The sequence below is a fragment of the Sus scrofa genome, chromosome 8, assembly GCF_054392235.1.
Source record: "Sus scrofa isolate SSC_HxYL_T2T_F1_AM1 chromosome 8, Sscrofa_HxYL_maternal_Yorkshire_Landrace_v2.0, whole genome shotgun sequence".
Taxonomy (NCBI): Eukaryota; Metazoa; Chordata; class Mammalia; order Artiodactyla; family Suidae; genus Sus; species Sus scrofa.
The window spans coordinates 31,821,066-31,843,745 of NC_139390.1; the positions used below are offsets into that span (position 1 = coordinate 31,821,066).

Below are 22,680 nucleotides of genomic sequence, written 5' to 3' on the forward strand. Positions count from 1 at the left end.
GCATCATTTAGAGCCTATGTTTCCTTGTTTATTTTCTGTCTGGATAATCTTCATCACTGTATGTGGGATGTTAACATCCCTCACTACTACTGTGTTATTGTCAATTTCTCCTTTTAAGGTTGTTAGCAGTTGCCTTATATATTGAGGTGATCCTATGTTAGGTGCATATGTATTTACAATTGTTATATCTTCTTGGATTGATTCTTTGATCATTCTGTAATGTCCTACTTTGTCTCTATACATTATTTTGAGGTTTATTTTGTCTGATATGAATATTGCAACTCCAACTTTCTCTTAATTCCATATTTGCATGCAATATTTTCTTCCATCCTTATGCTTTCAATTTATATGTGTCCCTAGAACTGAAGTGGGTCTAAGACAGTATATACATATGGGTCTTGTTTTTGTATCCATTCAGCCAGTCTACAGACATGAATTTTGAGGGGACACTATTGAATCCACATTAGTCTATCCTCTCTAGCCCCCTAAAATTGGTGTCTGTTTCATATGTGAAATATATTCACCTTACTCCACCATATTCAAGTCTTCACCCATTCCAAGATAAATTATAAATTCAAAACCTCATTTAAATGTCACCAACTGGAATTCATTCTATAGTGCAGTGGGTTAAGGACTCAAGGTTGTCTCTGCAATGGCTTAGGTCACTGCTGAAGCATGGGTTCAATCCTCCAGCCAGGCACAGTGAATTACAGATCTGGTGTTTCTGTGGCTGTGGTGTAAGTTGCATCTGTGGCTAAGATTCTATCCCTGATCCAGAATGCCATGGGTATGGCTGAAAAAATTTTTAAATAAATAAATGATTATCACCAACTCAGAAGAGCCCAAATGTTATCATCTAAATCTGGTATGAGTGAGACTCTGGGTATTATCTTATTATTCAAAGAAATGGGCTGTAATGTGGGGTTTTGAAGTCATTTTGTTATGCAGCATCAATGTCTGTAAAGGTAATTTACTGATATTGATTATAGATTATTACCACCATTATAAAAGACAGCATCTATGTAGCTAAAATCTATCAGAGTCTATTAAATAAATGTTTGTTGAATACCTGCCATATACCAGGCACTCTTTTGGATACTAGAAATATATCAAATTGACAAAAATCCCAACCTCATATTTATATCTTAGAACTAAATATGTTCCACATTGGTAAGAAATAATTATTTCCAGAGTATTCTTTACCTAATATGTAAGTGAATTTCTTTTTTGATAATTTCTATTTGGGTAGAGGACATAGATGGATAAGCCTCAGAAATTCAGTTTGTTGGTAACAAGGTTGGTAAGAGGCGTGACTAGCAATCTTGCCTCTATGACCTACACAGCTATTGTATTTCAGCTTGGTTCAGCATAAACATTTTAGTAACCATCACCATTTGCCTGACGCTTTGGCGTGTCATCTGAGGTCATGTGTATCTGCCTGCATCCTAAGTGACCTCTACATCCCCTTAATCTCCGCCTCAGCCATATGGAAATACTTGCTGTTTGCTGAACGTACATCTTCATGACACTTCTGGTTTTATTAATGCTCTTCTTTCTGTCCATAATTACCCTTCTTTGCCTTATTAGAAACCTACTTATTCTTTAAGACATAGCACTGATGCTTCTTCCTTTGTGAAGTCTCATAGTTGCTCTCTCCCATGGCCAGAGTTAATTGTACCTTATTCTGTACTTCTACATAATTTTGTCTCTGTGTGGCTCAGCATTCTTATTTGGTCTTCTTTATATTATTGTATACCAATTAGTTTCTTCAACTAAACTGTAAACTGTTTGAGTTAATGTTTTCTTTATGTGCTCTTCACTTAGACAGATAATGAATGAACATGAATTTGAAATGGTTTTAAACTTTAGAATATAATATACAAAATTATTAATGAGTTCTTGATAATTTGTGGAAAATTATTGCTTTGATTAAATGTTTTAATTATAAAAGCATGGGAATATAAGAACTCTTTATTATTTATGAATGAACCATTTACTACTGAATGAAAAATTAAATAGGAAAACCAAAATATTATTTTAACCATATAAGTGATTCAAAGTCTTTTCTTCAGTATATACTTCCTTGAATACTATGTAACTCACCCATTAATAGTGAGAAAGTGATTGAGAAGAATAATGTAGTGATAGGCCCATTTTAACATTGTAATTGTGCAAAAAGTAATCAAAAGAAGGAAGTCATACTTTTTGTATTTTGACATGTGAAAGTAAAAAAATGTTTTAGTCTTTGTGATTACTGTACATATTTACCTGTTTTGATAATGGACGCCTTTTTGTTAACACATTACTGACTCGCGCAAGAGTTTTTTAATATGTTGAAAGGTTGTTCTTGGCATGATCGTTTAAAGATGGAAAACTTGGGAAGTATAATAAATTGTGTACTGATGTGAAATACTAGAGCTTTTATTTTATAATTGTATTGTACTGCTTTTACATTTTATTCTGATTTAGTATTTTTGTTTAAATAATTGGTAAAACATAATAAAACTTGTTACAATTTATTGTCTCCCTTGATTGGCAAATAAGCCATTCTAACTACTAATTTTTTGTTGTTATCTGTTGCAGGCTTAGTCCTCCTGTCCTTCCACTGTGCTCCTTAATGGAAATACATTTGTCCACTGACAAATTTTTCAGAATGGAACCATCTGAAATTACCAATGGTTGTTTTCTTTCTGTTCTAACAAGGGAGGTAAGGAAAAAAATCCTAATCCATGTGGCACTTAGGAATTAAGAAACAACAAAGCCTCATAAGAGGAACCTAGGAACTTTATGAACGTTTCATAATGGTATGCTTATTTCATTAATAGCTAAAGGGCAGGAAAAAGAATTATTACTGTGTGGCCAAAGTCCCTATTTTTATCTTTTTTTTAAAATTTGAATTATTTATTTAGAATGACAGAATATTTTATGTAACATTTTATATTTTTTTGTTCTTTATGTGTACACTCAAATTTTTCTTTTTTTTTAAAGTTTTGTTGAGGTATAGTTGATGTACAAGGTTGTGAAAATTTCTGCTGTACAACAAAGTGATTAAGTTATATATGTACACACAACCATTCTCTTTTGGATTCTTTTGCCACGTAGATTATCACGGAATATTGGATAGAGTTCTCTGTGTAATACAACAGGTCGCTGTTGGCCAATCATTCCCTACACCTGAGTGTATATATGCAAATACCAGCCCCCCAGTCTATCCCTCCCTTCCCTGAAACCTGTCCCCCTTGGTAACCATAAGTTTTTCAAATTGGTTAGTTTGTTTCTGTTCTGCAAAAAAGTTCATTTGTATCATTTTTAAAGATTCCACATATAAGTGATATCATATGACATTTGTCTTTCACTAACTTATAATGATAATTTCTAGGTCCATCCATGTTGATGCAAATGCCATTATTTCATTATTTCTAATGGAGGAACTGAGTAAATTTCCTCCATTAGAAATAATGAAATAATGGCATTTGCATCAACATGGATGGACCTAGAAATTATCATTGGAGGTTATGATACATACATATATATATATATATGTTATATATGCATATATATATATACATATATATATATACATACATATATATATATATATATATATATATATATATATATATATACACACATTATTTTTCTCACATTGTTGTGCAGCTATCATTATCATCCTCCTCCAGAACCTTTTCATCTTCCCAAATTGAAACTCAATATTCTTTAAATAATAATTTCCTACTCCCCTACTCCCAAGACTTTTTAGGCAACCACGATTCTTCTCTTTTTGACTCAGTTCCTCCTATTGTATACATGTACCACATCTTCATCCACTGGACATTTAGGTTGCTTCTATGTCTTGGCTATTATAAATAGTGCTGCAGTGAACATTGGAGTACATGCATCTTTTTAAAAAAATTCTTTTTATTATAGTTGATTTACAGTGTTCTGTCAATTTCTGCTGTACAGTAAAGTGACCCAGTTATACATATATATATATATATATATATATATATATATATACACACATTATTTTTCTCACATTTATCCTCCATCACGTTCCATCACAAGTGATTAGATATAGTTCCCTGTGCTACACAGCAGAATCCTATTGCTTATCCTCTCCAAACGCAATAGTTTGCATCTATTAACCCCAAACTCCCAGTCTGTCCCTCTCCCTACCCATCTCCCTTGGCAACGTCAAGTCTGTTCTCCATGTCCATGAGTTTAATTTTTTTTTTGTTTTTGAGAATTTACCATTTTAATCATTTAAATGTACAGTTCAGGAGTTCCCGTCATGGCTCAGTGGTTAATGAATCTGACTAGGAACCATGAGGTTGAGGGTTCGATCCCTGGCCTCACTCAGTGGGTTAAGGGACTGGTGTTGCTGTGAGCTGTGGCGTAGGTCACAGATGTGGCTCAGATCCCGCGTTTACTGTGGCTCTGGCTTAGGCTGGTGGCTACAGCTCCGATTTGATCCCTAGCCTGGGAACCTCATTATGCCGTGAGTGCGCCCTAGAAAAAGACAATAAATAAATAAATGTACAGTTCAGTGGCATTAAGTAACTCACATTGTTGTGCAGCTATCATTATCATCCTCCTCCAGAACCTTTTCATCTTCCCAAATTGAAACTCAATATTCTTTAAATAATAATTTCCTACTCCCCTACTCCCAAGACTTTTTAGGCAACCACGATTCTTCTCTTTTTGATTCAGTTCCTCTTTGACTTAATAAAAGAAAGGGTCCACTACTGACTAGTGGTATTGATTCTACATATGCAGGCCTTCTTGTATATGCGTGATTGGGTTTAATGTAATAAAGGTGAGAGAAAATGGGGTTGTGGAAAGAAAAGAGGTAGAGACAAATGAATAAGGGTTTTTATGCTGGGCCTCCTAGTCACAGGCCTCAGCATCCCTGCCTGGATCTGCCCGATTCTTTCACATGAAGAAATTGATCTTGTGAGCCATTTCCATGTCATAGATTCGCCGGCAGATTTCATAGCTTTTCCTCTGTCGTCAATGGCAAGGCTTCTCATAGTACCACCGCCACTTTATGTCCTCAATCAGCCCATCCATGGTGAGGATTCTGTTTAAGGTCCTGTTTGCACCTTCCACGTTCCCTTCCTGTACCATCACAGTCCTGGCAATGAACTTCAGATGCTTTGCCATGACCTTGGATTTAAGTTGTCAGTCTGCAGGACCTCACTTTCCCCAAACCCGGGACACAGCCCTCACTCCTCAGCACCCCACCAACACGAAGCCTGCCTCAAGCGGAAGTGACTGTTTATTTTCTGTAGATAGGTATATTTGTGCCATATATTAGATTCCAGATATAAGTAATATCTTATGGTATTTGTCTTTTTTTCCCAACTTACTTCACTTAATATGAGAGTCTCTAGTTCTATCCATGTAGCTGCAAATGGCATTTTGTTTTTTATGGCTGAGTAGTATTCCATTGTGTATATGCACCACATCTTCTTAATCCATCCATCGATGGACAATTAGGTTGTTTCCATGTCTTAACTATTGTGAATAGCACTACAGTGAACATAGGGGTGCCTGTATCTTTTTCAATGAAAATTTTGTCTGGATATATGCCCAGGAGTAGAATAGCTGGAGCATATGGTAATTCTATGTTTAGTTTTCTGGAATACCTCCATGTTGTTTTCTATAGTGGTTATATCAATTTACAGTCCCACCAACAGTGTAGGAGGGTTCTCTTTTCTCCACACCCTCTCAAGCCTTTGTTATTTGTAGACTTACTGATCATGGCCGTTCTGACTGGTGTGAGGTGGTATATCAGTATAATTTTGATTTGCATGTCTTTGATAATTAGTGATGTTGAGCACTTTTTCATGTGTCTGTTGGCCATTTGTTTGTATGTCTTCTTTGGAGAAATGTCTGTTTAGGTCTTCTGCCCATTTGTCAACTGGGTTGTTTGTTTTTTTGCTATTGAGTGGTATGAGCTGTTTGCATATTTTGGAGATTAAGCCCTTGTTGGTTGCATCATTTGAAACTATTTTCTTCCATTTTGTAGGCTATTTTGTTTTTCTTCTTTTCTTTTTTTGCTTTTTCGGGCTGCACTTGTGGCATGTGGAAGTTCCCAGGCTAGGGGTCTAATCAGGGCTGTAGCTACTTGTTTGTGCCACAGCCACAGCAATGCAGGTCTGAACCACATCTTCGACCTATACCACAGTTCATGGCAACACCAGATCCTTAACCCACTGAGCAAGGTCAGTGGTCAAACCTGCATGCTCATAGATGCTAGTCAGATTCATTAACTGCTGAGTCATGATGGGAACTCCTGTTTTTATTTTTTAATAGTTTCCTTTATTATGCAGAAGCTCATAAGTTTGATTAGGTCCCATTGGTTTATTTTTGTTTTATTTCTATTGCTTTGGGAGACTGACCTAAAAAACATTTGTACAGTTGATGTCAGAGAATGCTTTGCCTATGTTCTCTTCTAGGCATTTTATGGCATCTTGTCTTATGTTTAAGTCTTTTAGCCATTCTGAGTTTGTTTTTGTGCATGGTGTGACAGTGTGTTCTAGTTTCATTGATTTACAGGCAGCTCTCCAGTTTTGCCAGCACCACTTGTTGAAGAGACTATCTTTTTACCATTTTATATTCTTGCCTCCTTTGTCAAAGATTAATTGACCATAGCTGTCTGGGTTCTCTATTCTGTTCCATTGGTCTGTATGTCTGTTTTTGTACCAGTACCACACTGTCTTGATTACTGCAGCTTTGTAATATTGTCTGAAGTCTGGGAGAGTTATGCCTGCTGCTTGGTTTTTGTTCCTTAGGATTGCTTTGGCAATTCTGAGTCTTTTATGGTTCCATGTAAATTTTTGGATTATTTGTTCTAGTTCTGTGAAAAATGTCATGAGTAATTTGATAGGGATTGCATTGAATCTGAGATTGCTTTGGGTAATATGGCCATTTTAGCAATATTAATTCTTCCAATCTAGGAGCATGCACTATCTTTCCATTTCTTTGAATCCTCTTTAATTTCCTTGATTAGTGTTTTATATTCTCAGCATATAATTCTTTCACTTCCTTGGTCAGGTTTTATTCCTAGGTATTTAATTTTTGGGGGTGTGATTCCTAGGTATTGTATTTTTATATTTCTTTTTGTAATATTTCATTATTAGTATATAGAAATACAACTGACTTCTGAATGTTAATCTTGTATCCTGCTTCTTTGCTGAATTCATTGATCAGTTGGAATAGTTTTTGTATAGAGCCCTTAAGGTTTTCTATATACAGTATCATGTCATCTGCATAGAGTGACAGTTTTACCTCTTCTCTTACAATTTGGATACCTTTTATTTCATTTGTCTGATTGCTGTGGCTAAGACTTCCAATATTATGTTGAATAAAAGTGGTGAGGGAGAGCATCCTTGCCTTCTTTTAGATTTTAGTGGGAAGGCTTTCCATTGAGTATTATATTGGCTGTGGGTTTGTTACAAATGGCTTTTTTTATGTTAAGCTATGGTCCCTCTGTACCCGCTTTGGTAAGAGTTTTTATCATGAATTGATGTTGCATTTTATCAAATGCTTTTTCTGCATACATTAAGATGATCATTTGTTTTCTGACTTTCCTTTTGTTAATGTGGTATATGACATTGATTGATTTGCATACGTTGAACTATCCTTGTGAACTTGGGATGAATCCCACATGGTCGTGGTGTATGATCTTTTTTACATGTTGTTGGATTTGGTTGGCTAAAATTTTGTTGAGAATTTTTGTGTCTATATTCATCAAAGATATTAGCCTATAATTTTCTTTTTTGGTAGTATCTTTATCTGGTTTTATATTAGGGTGATGGTGGCTTTGTAATGTGTTTTGTGATTACTCCTTCTTCAACCTTTTGGAAGGGTTGAAGAAGGATGGGTATATGTTCTTCTTTGTATGTCTGGTAGAATTCTCCTGTGAAGCCATCTAGTCCTGGACTTTTGTTTGTATAGAGTGTTTTTATTACATATTCAATTTGATTTCTAGTGATAAGTCTGTTCAGTTGATCTGTTTCTTCTTGATTGAGTTTTGGCAAGCTGAATGTCTCTAGAAAGTTGTATATTTCTTCTGGGTTGTCAAATTTGCTGGCAAATAATTGTTCATAGTATTTTCTTATGTTTTTTTTTTTTTTATATTTCTGCAGTATCCATTGAGATTTCTCCTTTCTCCTTTCTTATTTCATCGATTTGAGTTTTTTCTTTCCTCTTATTGGTGAGTCTGGCCAGAGGTTTTTTTTATTTTGCTTACCCTTTCAAAGAAGCAGCTCCTGGTTTTATTGATTTTTTTTCTATTGTTTTTTGAATCTCTGTTTTATTGATTTCTTCTCTGATCTTTATGATTTCCTTCCTTCTGCCAACTTTAGGTTTTGTTTATTCTTCTTTTTCTAATTCCTTTAGGTGGTAGTTTAAGTATTTAATTAGAAGTTTTTTTTTTCCTTTTTTTGAGGAAGGACTGTATTGCTATGAACTTCCCTTTAAGAGCTCCCTTTGTGGCATCCCATAGATTTTAAATGGTTGTGTTTTCATTATCATTTATCTTGAGGTATATTTTAATCTCCCTTTTGATGTCCTCATTGACCCATTGGTTTTTTTGGCAGCATGTTGTTTAGTTTCCATGTAGTTAGTTTTTTCTTATTTCTTTTCCTGTGGTTGATTTCTAGTTTCATGCCATTGTGGTCAGAGAAGGTAACTTGAAATAATTTCTATACTCTTAAATTTGTTGAGGTTAGTTTTGTGCCCCACTGTGTGGTCAGTCCTTGAGAATGTTCCATTTGCAGTTGAAAAGAATGTTTATTCTGATTTTTTTGGGAGGGTGTAATGTCCTGAAAATATTACTTAAGTCTGAGCTTTCTATTCTGTCATTTAGGATCTCTGTTGCCTTATTGATTTTCTGTCTAGAGGATCTGTCCATTGATATGAATGGGGTGTTAAAGTCTCCAGTGATTATTCTATTCCTATCAGTTTCTCCTTTTATGTCTTTTAGTGCTTGTTGTTTGTATTTGGTTGCTGCTATATTAGGGGCATATATATTGACAAGTATAATATCCTCTTCTTGAGTTGATCCTTTTATCATTAAATAGTGTCCTTCCTTGTCTTTCTTTATGGCCTTCATTATAAAGTCTATTTTGTCTGGTGTGAGTATTGCAACTCCTGCTTTCATGTTTTTTCCATTTGCATGAAATATCTTCCTCCATCCCCTCACTTTCAATTTGTATGTGTCTTTTGCCCTAAAGTGAGTCTCTTATAGGCAGCAAATTGTAGGCTCTTGATTTTTTATCCAGTCTGCCATTCTATGTCTTTTGACTGGAGCATTCAGTCCATTGACATTTAAGGTAATTATTGATAAATATGTGTTTATTGCCGTTTTAAACCTTGTTTTCTGTTGATTCTGTGTTTCTCCTTTGTTCATTTTTATGGTTGGATGATTTCCTTTTATGCTTGTGTCCTCTTCTTTTTAGGTTTTGTGAATGTTTGTTTGATTTTGACTTGTGGTTGCCTTGTTTTTCATGTATGTTAACCCCTTCTTATAAGTGTTTGCTTTAGCCTGATAGTCACATAGGCTCAAACACATTCTTTAAAAAAAGGTAGATTTTTTTATCCTTCAACATCTTTATGTTTATCCTTTTGCTGTTCCTTGTGTTTGTCACTTTTACAGTTTTTTCCCCCTTTTACTGACTTATTTAAGTGATTGGTTTCCAACTGTGATTTCCTCCATCCTATTTCTTCTTCCTTCTTTTTTATTTAGAGGAGCCCTTTCAGTATTTCTTTTAGAATGGGTTTACTATTGCTGTACTCTTGTAATTTTTGCTTTTTGGATAAATTATTTATTTCTCCTTCTATTTTAAATGATATTCTTGCTGGGTAGAGTATTCTAGGCTGCAGTTTTTCCCTTTTAGAACTTTGAGTGTATCTTGGCACACTCTTCTGTCCTGTATTGTTTCTATAGAGAAATCAGCTGATAGCCTTATGGGGCAGGGGATCCCTTATAATTAACTCTTTGTTTTTATCTTGCTGCCTTTACAATCCTCTCTTTAACTCTTGCCATTTTTATTATGTCTTGGTGTGGGCCTGTTTGGGTTCAACCTGTTCGAGGCCCTCTGTGCTTCCTGTATGTTAATATCTGCTTCCTTTCGATTTGGAAAGTTTTCAGCCATAATTTCTTCAAATATATTTTCAATCCCCTTTTCTTTTTCTCCTCCTTCTGGAATCCTTATTATGTGTAGATTGGTCTGCTTTGTATTATCCCATAGCTCTCTTATATTGCTTTCATGTTTTCTCATTTGGTTTTCTCTCTCCTTTCCTGATTGGGTGATTTCTATTATTCCATCTTCAAAGTCACTAATTTGTTCCTCTGCATTATTCATTCTGCTCTTCAGTGCCTCTAACTCAGCATGCATCTCTGCAAATGAATTTTCTTTTTTTTTTTTTTTTTTGTCTTTTGTCTTTTTGTCTTTTGTTGTTGTTGTTGTTGTTGTTGTTGCTATTTCTTGGGCCGCTCCCGCGGCATATGGAGGTTCCCAGGCTAGGGGTTGAATCGGAGCTGTAGCCACCGGCCTACGCCAGAGGCACAGCAACGCAGGATCCGAGCCGCGTCTGCAATCTACACCACAGCTCACGGCAACGCCGGATCGTTAACCCACTGAGCAAGGGCAGGGACCGAACCCGCAACCTCATGGTTCCTAGTCGGATTCGTTAACCACTGCGCCACGACGGGAACTCCCTGCAAATGAATTTTCTAATTTTTCTCAGCTCCTCCTTATATTTTTTGCATTACTGTTCCTTATATTTTCTGCATTACTGTTCCTATCCACTCTTAATTACTTCATATTCACTCTCAATTCCTTCGGTATTTACACTATTTTTTTTTTTTTTTTGGTCTTTTTGCCTTTTCTTGAACCACTTCTGTGGCATATGGAGGTTCCCAGGCTAGGGGTCTAATCGGAGCTGTAGCCACCGGCCTACGCCAGAGCCACAGCAATGCGGGATCCAAGCCGCATCTGCAACCTACACCACAGCTCATGGCAATGCCAGATCGTTAACCCACTGAGCAAGGCCATGGATCGAACCTGCAACCTCATGGTTCCTAGTCAGATTCGTTAACCACTGAGCCACGACAGGAACTCCTACACTATCTTCTTTTTGTACTCAGTGTCTGTTAGACTGCAGAGGTCTGTTTAATTGTTTACTCCTTCAGGGAAGTTCTCTTTGTTATTTTAACTGGGAATGATTCCTGAGCTGCTTTATTTTGGTTATATTTTTCTTATTCTATGAGTTTAGGGAAAACAACTACTGTAGTCTTGGATAGGGCTATTTATATGTGAGAGCCCCCATGGCATTTTGTGAGAGCTTACTAATTATTTTTGGAATGAGGGCTGCCTTTGGTTTGGATGCTTGCTATCACTTTCCTCAGTGTGTCCAGGCTATTATCTTAAAAGGGTGCTGCATGTGCTTCCAGGGAGTTGGAAGCAATGGTCAGGGCTAGTTGCCATTGCCTTGTTGCTGGGTCCTTGACAGTGGAAAGTACCTGTGGGGAGGTGATGCAGGCTGTTCTTGCTAGCAGAGCCCTAGGAAGTGGCGGTGACCCTTAGGCTGGTGTAGGTGGTGCCTGCAGCATTTTGCAGTGTCAGTTTCAGGGCATGTGCATTCCCAGGGGAGTGAGAGCAACAACAGGTAGTACTTGGTTATAGTGCTCTTTTCTGAATCCATCTCTGAGGTGACTGGGGCTGCAGGTGGTGGTGATCCACTCCCACCTCTGGAGTCTGAGATGACTGTAGTGGTTTGCCTCCACCACTTGTAGACCACAGAAGAGGTGCCACAACCTCTAGCCCACGCAAGAGGGGCCTGTTATCTGTAGCCCATGCAAGGGGGGCCTCACCACTCATAGCCCTGCCATCTGAGAGTCCATACACATTGAGAGAAAGATATTTCTATGGAGCTCCATCCTTCTTCCTTTGCTCTCTCCAACAATGGTGCCTTTCTTCTCCTGCAGGCCCAGACCTCTTCCTGCATTCCCTTGGCTGTAGCACTCTGTTCCCCAGCCCTTGGCACACTGCTCCCTGGTCCCTCAGGCTGTCTCCAACCCTAGTCCTCTCCCCAGAACTGATGTCTGGAGCCTGAATCTCAGTGCCCTGCCCTGTGGCACTGAGATTCTCAGGCTGTGGTGTCCTGGGAGGTGGTATCCATGGTCTGTGCAACTCTCTCTCTGCTTTGCCCTCTTCAGTCCAGCTGCTGTGCTTTTCCCTGAGGCTTTGATATCCCTTTGTTTCAGCTGATCTCCCTGTCATTTAGGCAGCTTTCTGGGGCAGGGGGTGGGGAGGGTCACTTATTCTTTCACAGTTCCCTCTCAGGAGTGCGAGTCCCATTCTGATTTCTTTCTTTCTTTTCTTTTCTTTTCTTTTCTTTTCTTATACCCAATTATGTGGAGGGTTTCTTGCCCTTTGTGGAGTTTTAAAGTATTCTGCCGGAGTTCAGTAGTTAATCTATGCGAATCGTTCTACATGTAGATGGTTTTTTTGGATCTGTTTATGGGAGAAGGTGAGCATCTTACTTCTCTGCCATCTTGACCCCACCGCCTATGTATCTTTTTGAATTAAGGTTTTCTCTGGATAGATGCCCAGGAGTGGGATTGCTGAATCATATGGTAGTTCGATTTTTAGTTTTTTTATAGTGGTTGAACCAATTTGCATTCCCACCAACAGTGAAAGTGGGTTCCCTTTTCTCTACACCCTCTCAATATTTATTGTTTGTAGACTTTTTGATGATGGCCATTCTGGGTGATATAAAGTGGTACCTCATAGAAGTTTTTGACTTGTGTTTCTCTAGTGATGTTGAGCATCTTTTCATGTGTTTTTTGGCCATCTGTATGTCTTCTTAGGATAAATGTATTTTAGATCATCTGCCCATTTTTGATGGGGTTTATTTTTTTTGTTATTGAACTGCAGGAGGTGTTTGTATATTTTGGAGATTAATCCCTTCTCTTTGCTTCATTTGAAAATATTTTCTCCCATTCTGAGGGTTGTCTTTTCATCTTGTTTATGGTTTCCTTTGCTGTACAAACCTTTTAAGTTCAACTAGGACCTACTTACTTTTTTTTAAATTGTAATTACTCTAGGAGGTTGGGTCTGAGAAGATATTGCTGAAGTTTATGTCAGAGAAATTCATTTTCATTTTATTTTTGTGTATGGTGTTAGTGGGTTGTTTTTTTTGTTTGTTTTTGTTTTTTCTTTTTAGGGCCACACCTGTGGCATATGGAGATTCCCAGGCTAGGGGTCGAATTGGAGCTGTAGCCCCCATCCTATGCCACAGCACCAGATCTGAGCCATGTCTGTGACCTACACCACAGTTCAGGGCAACACCAGATCCTTAGCCCACTGAGCAGGACCAGGGATTGAACCTGCATCCTCATGGATGCTAGTCAGATTCATTTCTGCTGAGCCATGACAGGAACTCCTAGAGAGTATTTTAATTTCATTCTTCTACATGTAGCTGTCCAGTTGTCCCAATACTAATTATTGAAGAGACTGTATTTTCTCTGTTGTATATTCTTGCCTCCTTTGTCATAGATTAGTTGACCATAGGTGCATAAGTTTATTTCTGGGCTTTCTATTATGTTCCACTGATTTATATTTCTGTTTTTGTGCCAGTACCATACTGCCATACTGTTTTGATGACTGTAGCTTTGTAGTATAGCCTGAAGTCTGGGAACCTGATTAGTCCAGCTCCATTATCTCAGGATTTCTTTGGCTATTTGGGGTCTTTTACATGTTTCCATACAAATTAAAAACATTTTTTTTGTTCTAGTTCTATGAAAAAAAGGGATTGCATTGAATCTGTAGATTGCCTTAGGTGGCATAGTCATTTTGACAATATTGATTCTTTCAATCCAAGAGCATGTTATGTATTTCTATCTCTTTGTGTCATCTTTGATTTTTTTCATCAGTGTCTTATGGTTTTCAGAGTACAGATCCTTTGCACCTTTAAGTAGGTTCATTTCAAGGTATTTTTATTTTTTATTTTTTTGATGCAGTGGTGAATGGGATTGTTTCCCTAATTTCTCTTTCTAATCTTTCATTGTTAGTGTATAGAAGTACAAGCTTTCTGTGTATTAATTGTGCATCCTGCAACTTTACCAGATTCATTGGTGAACTCTTAACAGTTTTCTGGTAGTGCCTTTTGAGGATTTTCTAGGTATAGGATCACATCATCTGTAAAGAGTGATAGTTTTATGTCTTTCTTTCCAAATTGGATTCCTTTTATTTCTTTTTCTTCTCTGATTGCCCTTGCTAGAACTTCCAAGACTATGTTGAATAAAAGTGTCAAGAGTGAACATCCTTGTTTTGTTCCTGATCTTAGCAAGAATTCTTTCAGCTTTTCACCATTGAGAATGATATTAGCTGTGGGTGTCTCATATATAGCCTTTATTATGTTGAGTTAGGTTCCCTCTGAACCCACTTTCTGGAGGTTTTTTATCGGAAGTGGATGCTATATTTTGTCAAAACCTTTTCTACTTCTATTGAGAAGATTGTATGATTTTTATTCTTCAATTTGTCAATGTGGTGTATCACACTGATTGATTTGCAGATACTGAAACACCCTGGCATTCCTGGGATAAATCCCACTTGAGCATGGTATGTGATCCTTTTAATGTATTGCCAGATTCTGTGCGCTAGTATTTTCTTGAGGATTTTTGCATCTATGTTCATTGGTGATACTGGCCTGTAATTTTCTTGTTTCTGTTCTTGTTTCTTTTTTATGGCTGCATCTATGTCATATGGAAGTTCCCAGGCTAGGGTTTGAATTGGAGCTGCAGCTGTGGCCTATGCCACAGCCACAGCCACACCAGTTCCAACCACATCTGTTACCTATACTACAGCTTGCAGCAATGCCAGATCCTTAACCCACTGAGCAAGGCCAGAGATCGAACCTACACCTAGAGACTGGAGACTAGTTGGGCTCTTAATCTGCTGAGCCACAATGAGAACTCCAAGCCTGTAATTTTCTTTTTTTGTGGTATCTGTCTGGTTTTGGTTTCAGGGTGATGGTGGCTTCATAGAGTCAGTTTGGGAGTGTTCCTTCCTCTGCAACTTTTTAGAAGCGTTTCAGAAGGATAGGTGTTAACTCTGCTCTAAATTTTTGATAGAATTTGCCTGTGAAGCCGTCTGGTCCTGGACTTTTGTTTGTTGTAAGCTTTTTAATCACAGTTTCAGTTTCAGCACTTGTGATTGGTCCTTTCGTCTTTTCTGTTTCTTTCTGGTTTAGTCTTGGAAGATTGTACCTTTCTAAGAATTTTTCTGTTTCTTCTGGGTTATCCATTTTATTGGCATATAGTTGCTTGTAGTGGTCTCTTAGGATCCTTTGTATTTCTGTGATGTCCATTGTAACTTCTCCTTTTTCATTTCTAATTTTATTGATTTGTGCCCTCTCCCTTTTTTTTTTCTTGATGATTCTGCTAAGAGTGTATCAATTTTGTTGATCTTTTCCAAAAACCCATTTGTTTCATTGATCTTTTGTATTGTTTTCTCATTTCTGTGCCATTTATATCTGCTGATTGTATGCTTTCTTTAGTTCTGCTAACTTTGGGTTTTATTTGTTCTTCTTTCTGTAGTTCCTTTAGGTGTAAAATTAGGTTGACATTTTTCTTGTTTCCTGAGGTAGGCTTGTATTGCGATAACTTCCCTCTTAGAACTGTTTTTGCTGCATCCCATAGGTTTTGGATTGTTGTGTCTTTGCTGTCGTTTGCTTCTAGGTATTTTTAAATTTCCTTTGATTTCTTAAGTTACCCATTGCTTGTTTAGTAGCATGTTGTTTAGTCTCCATGTGTTTGTGAGGTTTTATTTTGTTGTTGTTGTTGTTGTTTTTGCATTTTTCTTGCCATTGATATGTAGTCTTATAGCATTGTGGTCAGAGAAGTATTGAGGTGCTCCAATCTTGGTGCATATATATTTACAATTGTTTTATCTTCTTCTTGGATTGATCCTTTGATCATTCTGTAATGTCCTACTTTGTCTCTTGTAACTTTTTTTTTTTTATTTTAAGGTCTGTTTTGTCTGATATGAGTATTGCTACTCCAGCTTTCTTGTGATTTCCATTCACATGGAATATCTTCTTCCATCCTCTTTTAGTTTGTATGTGTCCCTAGAACTGAAGTGGGTCTCTTGAAGATAGCATATATATGGGTTTTGTTTTTGTATCCATTCAGCCAGTCTATGTCTTTTGATTGGAGCATTTAGTTTGTTTACATTTAAGGTAATTATTGATATGTATGTTCTTATTGCCGTTTTGTTAATTGTTTTGGATTTGTTTTGATCTTTTATCTTCCCTTCTTCTCTTGTGTGTTTGGATTACTTTTTCTCTCTAATGATGTGTTTGGATTACTTTTTCTCATTTGTGTATCATTTGTAGATTTTTGGTTTGCAGTTACCATAAGGTTTTGATTCAGGCATCTATATATATACACACAAGATTGTTTTTAAGTTGCTGGTCTCTTAATTGCAAATACATCTCTAGTATCCTGCATTTGTACCCTCCTTTTTTCATGATTGCTGGTTTTGGTATCATATTTGTGTGTGGATTATTTACTATATATTTCCCTTTACCAGTGAGCCTTTTCATTTGTTATTTTCTTGTTTCTAGCTGTGGCTTTCTCTTTTCCACCTAGAGAAGTTCCTTTAGTATTCATTTTAGAGCTGGTTTGATGGTTCTGAATTCTCTTAGCTTTTGATTTCTACTTTCAATTTGAATAAGAGCCTTGCTGGATAGAGTAATCTTGGTTGGAGGTTTTTTCCTTTCATCACTTTATATCATACCACTCCCTTCAGAGTTTCTGCTGAAAAATCTGCCAATAACCTTATTGGGGTTCCCTTGTATGTTATTTGTTCCTTTTCCCTAGCTGCTTTCAGTATTTTCTCTTTGTCTTTAATTTTGGTCAGTTTGATTAATGTGTCTCAGGGTGTCCCATCTTGGGTTTGTTTTATATGGCATTCATTGTGCTTCCTAGATTTGAGTGATTCCTTTTCCATGTTAGGAATGTTTTTGGCTATTATTTCTTCAAATATTTTCCATGGCCCTTTCTCCCTTTTCCTTCTGGCACCCCTGTAATGAAGATACTGGTGTGTTTAAAGTTGTCCCAGAGTTCTCTTAGAAATGTCCTCATTTCCTTTCATTCTTTATTCTTTTCCACATCAGTGATTTCCACCAGTCTGTCTTCCACCTTTCTTATTCATTCCTTTGCCTCCTGTATTCTGCTGTGTGTTCCTTCTCGTGAATTTTTGATTTCAGTTATATATTTTACACCTCTGCTTTTTTTTTTTTTTAATCTTTTATCTCTTTAGGGCCACACTCACACCATGTGGAGGTTCCCTGGCTAGGGGTTGAATTGGAGCTGTAGCCACCAGCCTACACCACAGCCACAGCAACACAGGATTGGAGCCGCATCTGCAACCCACACCACAGCTCACAGCAATCCTGGATCTGTAACCCTTTAAACAAGGCCAGGGATTGAATCTGTGTCCTCATGGATACTATGCAGATTTGTTTCTGCTGAGCCACAATGGGAACTCCCATCTCTGCTTGTTCAATCTTTAAATCTTCTATTTCTTCGTTCAGTGTTTCTTGTAATTTATCAATCTTTGCTCCAGTTTTTCCCCCAAGATCTTATATAATCTTTACTATCATTACTCTAAAGCCTTTTTTCATGGAGGTTGCTAATCTCCAGTTCACTTAGCTGTTTTTATTTTTTTTTCTTATTTCATCTGGGTCATATTTCTCTGCCTTTTCATTTTGTATAGCTTTTTGTGTGGTCTCCTTTTTGCAGACTCTACGTAGGGTTACAGCCTCTCTTGATTCTGGTGTCTGCTCCCTTATGGGTGATGGTGATACAGGGGCTTGTTCCAGGCTTCCTGATAGGAGGGACTGGTGCTTGCCCACTGGTAGGTAGGGCTGAGACTTGTCCCTCTGGTGGGTGGGGCCTTGTCTCTGGATGTGATTAGAGGCAGCTGTGTGCCTAGGAGGACTTGAGCCAGTCTGTTTGCTAATGGGTGGGGCTGTGTTCCCACCCTGCTTGTCTGGATGGGGCTAGATTTTTCCAAAATGTCAGCCTCCAGGGGAGGCTATGCCAGTGACTATTCCTGGGACCTCAGCCTCCAAATGCTCTGCCCCCACAGCAAGAAACAGCTACCTCCCAGGAGATTCTCCAAGACCTACAGGTAGGTCTGACCCAGATTCTTATGGAGTCCTTGCTTTGCTCTGGGACCAGTGAACATGAAACCCTGTATTTGCCATCCAGGAGTGGAGTCTCTGTTTCCCTCAGTCCTCTATAGCTTCTACACACAAGCCTGATGGCTTTCAACACCAATTGCTCTAGAGGCTCCTCTTCCCAATGCCAGACCTCTAGGTGTGGGAACCCCACGTGGGACTTGGAACTCTCCCTCCTATGGGACAGCCTCTGTGATAGTTATTTTCCAGTTTATGGGTCACCCACCCAGTGTGTATGTGATTGCTTATGTTGAAAGTGTCCCTTGTGTTGCCTTGATGTGGCTTCTTTTCTTTGGGTGTAGTATATCTTTTTTGGTAATTTTCAGTCTATTTTATGGGTGGTTGTTCAGCAGTTGTAATTTTGGTGTTGTCATGAGAGAAGGTGAGCTGAGTCTTACTCTGCTGTCTTGTCCCAGTCCTCTCTCTACTTTTATCTTTGCTCTTCTCCTGAGTGTTCTTCCCTTGCCTACTCTCGACTCCAGCCTTTCCAAGCACTTTGTCAACATTAGTTCATTTTAGGTCACAGATAATAAGTTCTGTGGGAGTTCCCGTCATGGCTCAGTGGAAATGAATCTGAGTAGCCTCCATGAGGACGAGGTTCGATCTCTGGCCTCACTCAGTGGGTTAAGGATCTGGCATTGCCATGAGCTGTGGTGTAGGTCACAGATTCACCCTGGGTCTGGTGTGGCTGTGGCTGTGGTGTAGGCCAGTGGCTACAGTTCTGATTTGACCCCTAGCCTGGGAACCTCCATATGTCATGGGTGTGGCTCTAAAAAGACAAAGGACAAAAAAAACCAAAAAAACCCACAACCCTCTGTAATTCTTTTTTTTTTTTTCCTTCTACTATTGGGTTCACAAATGCGGAGTTTAAATACAAAGAAAGTCATTTCCTGAGTCTTATGGGATATATTAGAGACTAGGGCCTAAAACCCATTTTTTAAATAAACCCTTTTATTTTTACTGAAACACTGATAAATATTTGTAATATACACAGTAACAGTTAACTCCTACATTTAGTAACTGCTTCTTTAATTTATAGCGGGACCCATCTGAGACAGTGTCTGTGAAAGATGTTTTGGCCCGTGCTGCAGCGAAGGGTCTACTGGATGGGATTGAGTTGGGTAAACCTTCAAAACGGGAGAAGAAGAAGAAGAAGTCAAAAATGTCATTGCCAAAAGCTTCCACAGATAATAACATCATCCAAATGAGAATTGCTGAGTTCCTGAGTCGAGAAGCTAACACAAATGTTAACCGATCAGAGACATTAACAACAAAAACATCTCTTCCACAGAAAAATGCAAATCAAGTGGGTTCCTCCTCACAGGTCAGAAAATCCAGCAAGCCTGCCAGCAATCCTTTAGTGCCTACATTTATGAAGAATACGCCTCGAACCAGACTATATGAACGGCCGACAAACTTTGTAAGACCTCGCCCAGAAGACAGAATGATTGCACTGAAACCCATAGAGATTGTTTTGCCTCCAGTAATGTTGCCATTTTCCAGTTCCCAAGGGATCAGATCTCACATACCAACTCAGCATTTTTACTGTCATTGTATTGGACCGAAGACCGTCGTACCCAGCTATCTTCCCACACCATCAATACCCAGAAGAGGGGAAAAGCGTAAAGAAAACTTACCTTCCTCGCTACCCAGGCATCCTCGACCATGGCTTTGACATCTTGTGTTTTTTTACAGGGGTCAAGAGTAGTTTTTTCAAAGTGTGATATTCCTCTGAAGATTAGACATCCCTACACAAAACACTCATCCTTTTAGTCACTTAGTATCTTCTAAATGTGATTATTACCTTCAAGAGAATTGAGACCAGTGAGCATAACGTAGGTGAATTAAGGCAGAATTCAGAGATTTCAGCAGCTGGGTGCTGATCTGCTTTGGAATGTCTAGTTGTAGACTCGGTATCAGCTGTTAGAATTTGTTTCACTCTTAACTCTCAGTCTGATTTTAGGACACCAGTTTTTTGAAGAAGCTGCAACAATTTTTTCTGAAGGGAAATACTGTCTGCTTTATAACAGACTTCTTTTCGAAGTTAACTTGCGAGGCAGTTTATTAGAAAGCATATAGAAAAGATGCTCTCCAGTACTGAGTCGTCTGTAGCTTAACATGTTCAGTTACTATCAAGGTTGATTTTTCCCGTAAACATCAAAACAGCCTTTAACAGGGGATGTTGTGAGCTTTTGTGACATGACTGAGTTGAGTATGAGTAGGAAGAGCAGGAAGGTCCAAAGTTGGAGGTGTGGGTAGGTCACATGTCCATTCAGAATGAAAACTTTCTCACTGGAAGAGCTTCCAGGATCCTGAACTTATGAATGAACGTTAAGATCTCCCTTCTGACTGTTTATGCCAAATACTGTTTTAATAAAGTGACTGTAAGCAAATTTCCATCTAAATAGTAATTCTGAGGAAGAGGCAAATCTGTCAAATACAAGTGACACTCTTACTGTTGAGGCATTTATATAAATTTCCAATTCAAAGATCAGGTCATTTCAGATGGCACACAGTAATCAAATTTGGTAAATCATTTCGGACACAATTAAAATATATTGTAGAATTACTTTAATTACATTAAAGGTCAGTTCATCTAGACCATATTATCAGTTGCCTTCCAAGAACTAGTTATAGTTATCATTTCTGAGTCTGTTGATTTTTTTGGTTTTCATCATGGCAACAGAAATTGACATTAAATCAAATAAGTTACACCTACAAATCCTACTGTTTAAAATTTTTTTCATAGACACATCCATAAAGTTTGAATTTAAAGTTCTGTTTTCAAATCCAATTGTGTTGAATAGTGTTAATGTAAATTCCTAAGTTTCAATTCAGATGGCATGATTTTAGTAGAATATCATGCTCTTCAAGTTGAATATTCAGGTCTATTTCAGCCCTAAATAGTCAATAGTTTTCTCATTTGAACTGAGGACAAAAAATAGTAAATTACATTTTAGTAGTAATTTTTTTAGGTGAAGTTTTACACTTATCAGTAAAATGTGTCAGCGAAGAAAGGAAACATGACTTTTTATACTTGAACCAGACATTATCTTTAAATCCCAATTCTCATGTTAATTATGACTCTTAAAAAGTATAGAAATGTTTTAAATGCTCAGCTTATTTTACCAATTTCAAAAATCAAAAACTATATGATCTTTGCTCTAAAAATTGTAGTATGGTTTCCTCCTACTCCCACTCTCTGGCTTAGACTATTCCATGCCTCTGGGAGGCCACTGCAGCTGAACGGAACTTTAGTAAAGATTCCTGGTTACTTTTTCCCTTCCGGGAAGCTTTTCTCTCTTTCCTGCCCTCTTCCCTCTGCCCCAGGCTAAAGAGTATTCCATTGTCCAAAAGTAGCAGGTCTGAGGTTTTTATTTTCTATGATAAGTTATAAAAAGAAGACTTGCTCTGTTATGAACTAGTTCAGGGTATTTTTCTGATCTCTATAGCAGCATGTGGTTCATGTTATGTCACAATTTTAGCCACTTCAGTATCTTGTAACATGAATACTGTCACTAAATTACTTTTCTCTTTAATAGTAAGTATATGGAGATTCTGAATTAAACCATTCATTCATTAAGCCTGTAGTTTTCTTCTTTGAGAATCTTTTAAGAAGGGCATGATCAATTACTTAAATATTTTGGTAGAGTAACAAAAATATTTTGGATAAAAACAATATTCAATTTCTAGTGGAGTTCCCATCGTGGCACAGTGGAAACAAACCTGACCAGGAGTCATGAGGATGCAGGTTCGATCCCTGGCCTTACTCGGCGGGTTGGAGATATGGCGTTGCTGTGAGCTGTGGAGTAGATCACAGACGTGGCTTGGATCCTGCATGGCTGTGGTGTAAGCTGGCAGATGTAGCACCAATTCACTCCTAGCCTGGGAACTTCCATATGCTGTGAGTGCAGCCTTAAAAAGACGGGGGTGGGGGGGGTGGGCGGGGGGGAGGAGGCACAAAAAAAAAAAAAAGGAGATCTTGTGGCAGAGCGGAAATGAATCCAACTGGGAACCATGAGGTTTTAGGTTCGATCCCTGGCCTTGCTCAGTGGGTTAAGGATCCAGCGTTGCTGTGAACTGTAGTGTAGGTCGCAGACACAGCTCAGATCTGCTGTGGCTGTGGTGTAGGCCAGCAGCTGTAGCTCTGATTCAGTCCCTAGCCTGGAAACCTCCATATGCCACGGGTGGCCCTAAAAAGCAAAAAAAAAAAAAAAAAAAAAAAAGCTCGTGAAGGAGACTATTGATTACACTGACATTTTTCTTCTTCAGCTTCTTAGAGTGCTGCAAAATGTGAAATAATTACTGGTATTTGTATAGTCTATTAGCAAATTCAGATTTTTAATTTAATTATTTACCATTACATAATACCTGAAACCAAATGAAATTTTGTTCGAGAGTAACTTCCCTTTGATTGAG

At 37.9% G+C, this 22,680-nt stretch overlaps 1 protein-coding gene and 1 pseudogene across 8 annotated transcripts in view; one reads left to right on the forward strand and one right to left on the reverse strand.

Annotated features, from left to right (window-relative positions):
- NSUN7 (NOP2/Sun RNA methyltransferase family member 7) overlaps nucleotides 1-21,844 on the forward strand; it is a 96,635-nt gene extending 74,791 nt beyond the window's left edge. For all 8 annotated transcript variants that reach the window (XR_014812348.1, XM_005666617.3, XM_003356901.5 and 5 more), the window contains 2 exons: nucleotides 2,584-2,707; nucleotides 19,301-21,844. Coding sequence is in view for 7 of the 8 variants with exons in the window: in XM_005666617.3 (XP_005666674.2) it covers nucleotides 2,584-2,707; nucleotides 19,301-19,936 (760 nt within the window). In the remaining variant the exon portion in view is untranslated. The remainder of the gene's footprint in view (nucleotides 1-2,583; nucleotides 2,708-19,300) is intronic.
- Nucleotides 4,888-5,202, reverse strand: LOC100620934 (small ribosomal subunit protein bS21m pseudogene; annotated as a pseudogene).
- Nucleotides 21,845-22,680: the final 836 nt, after the last annotated feature.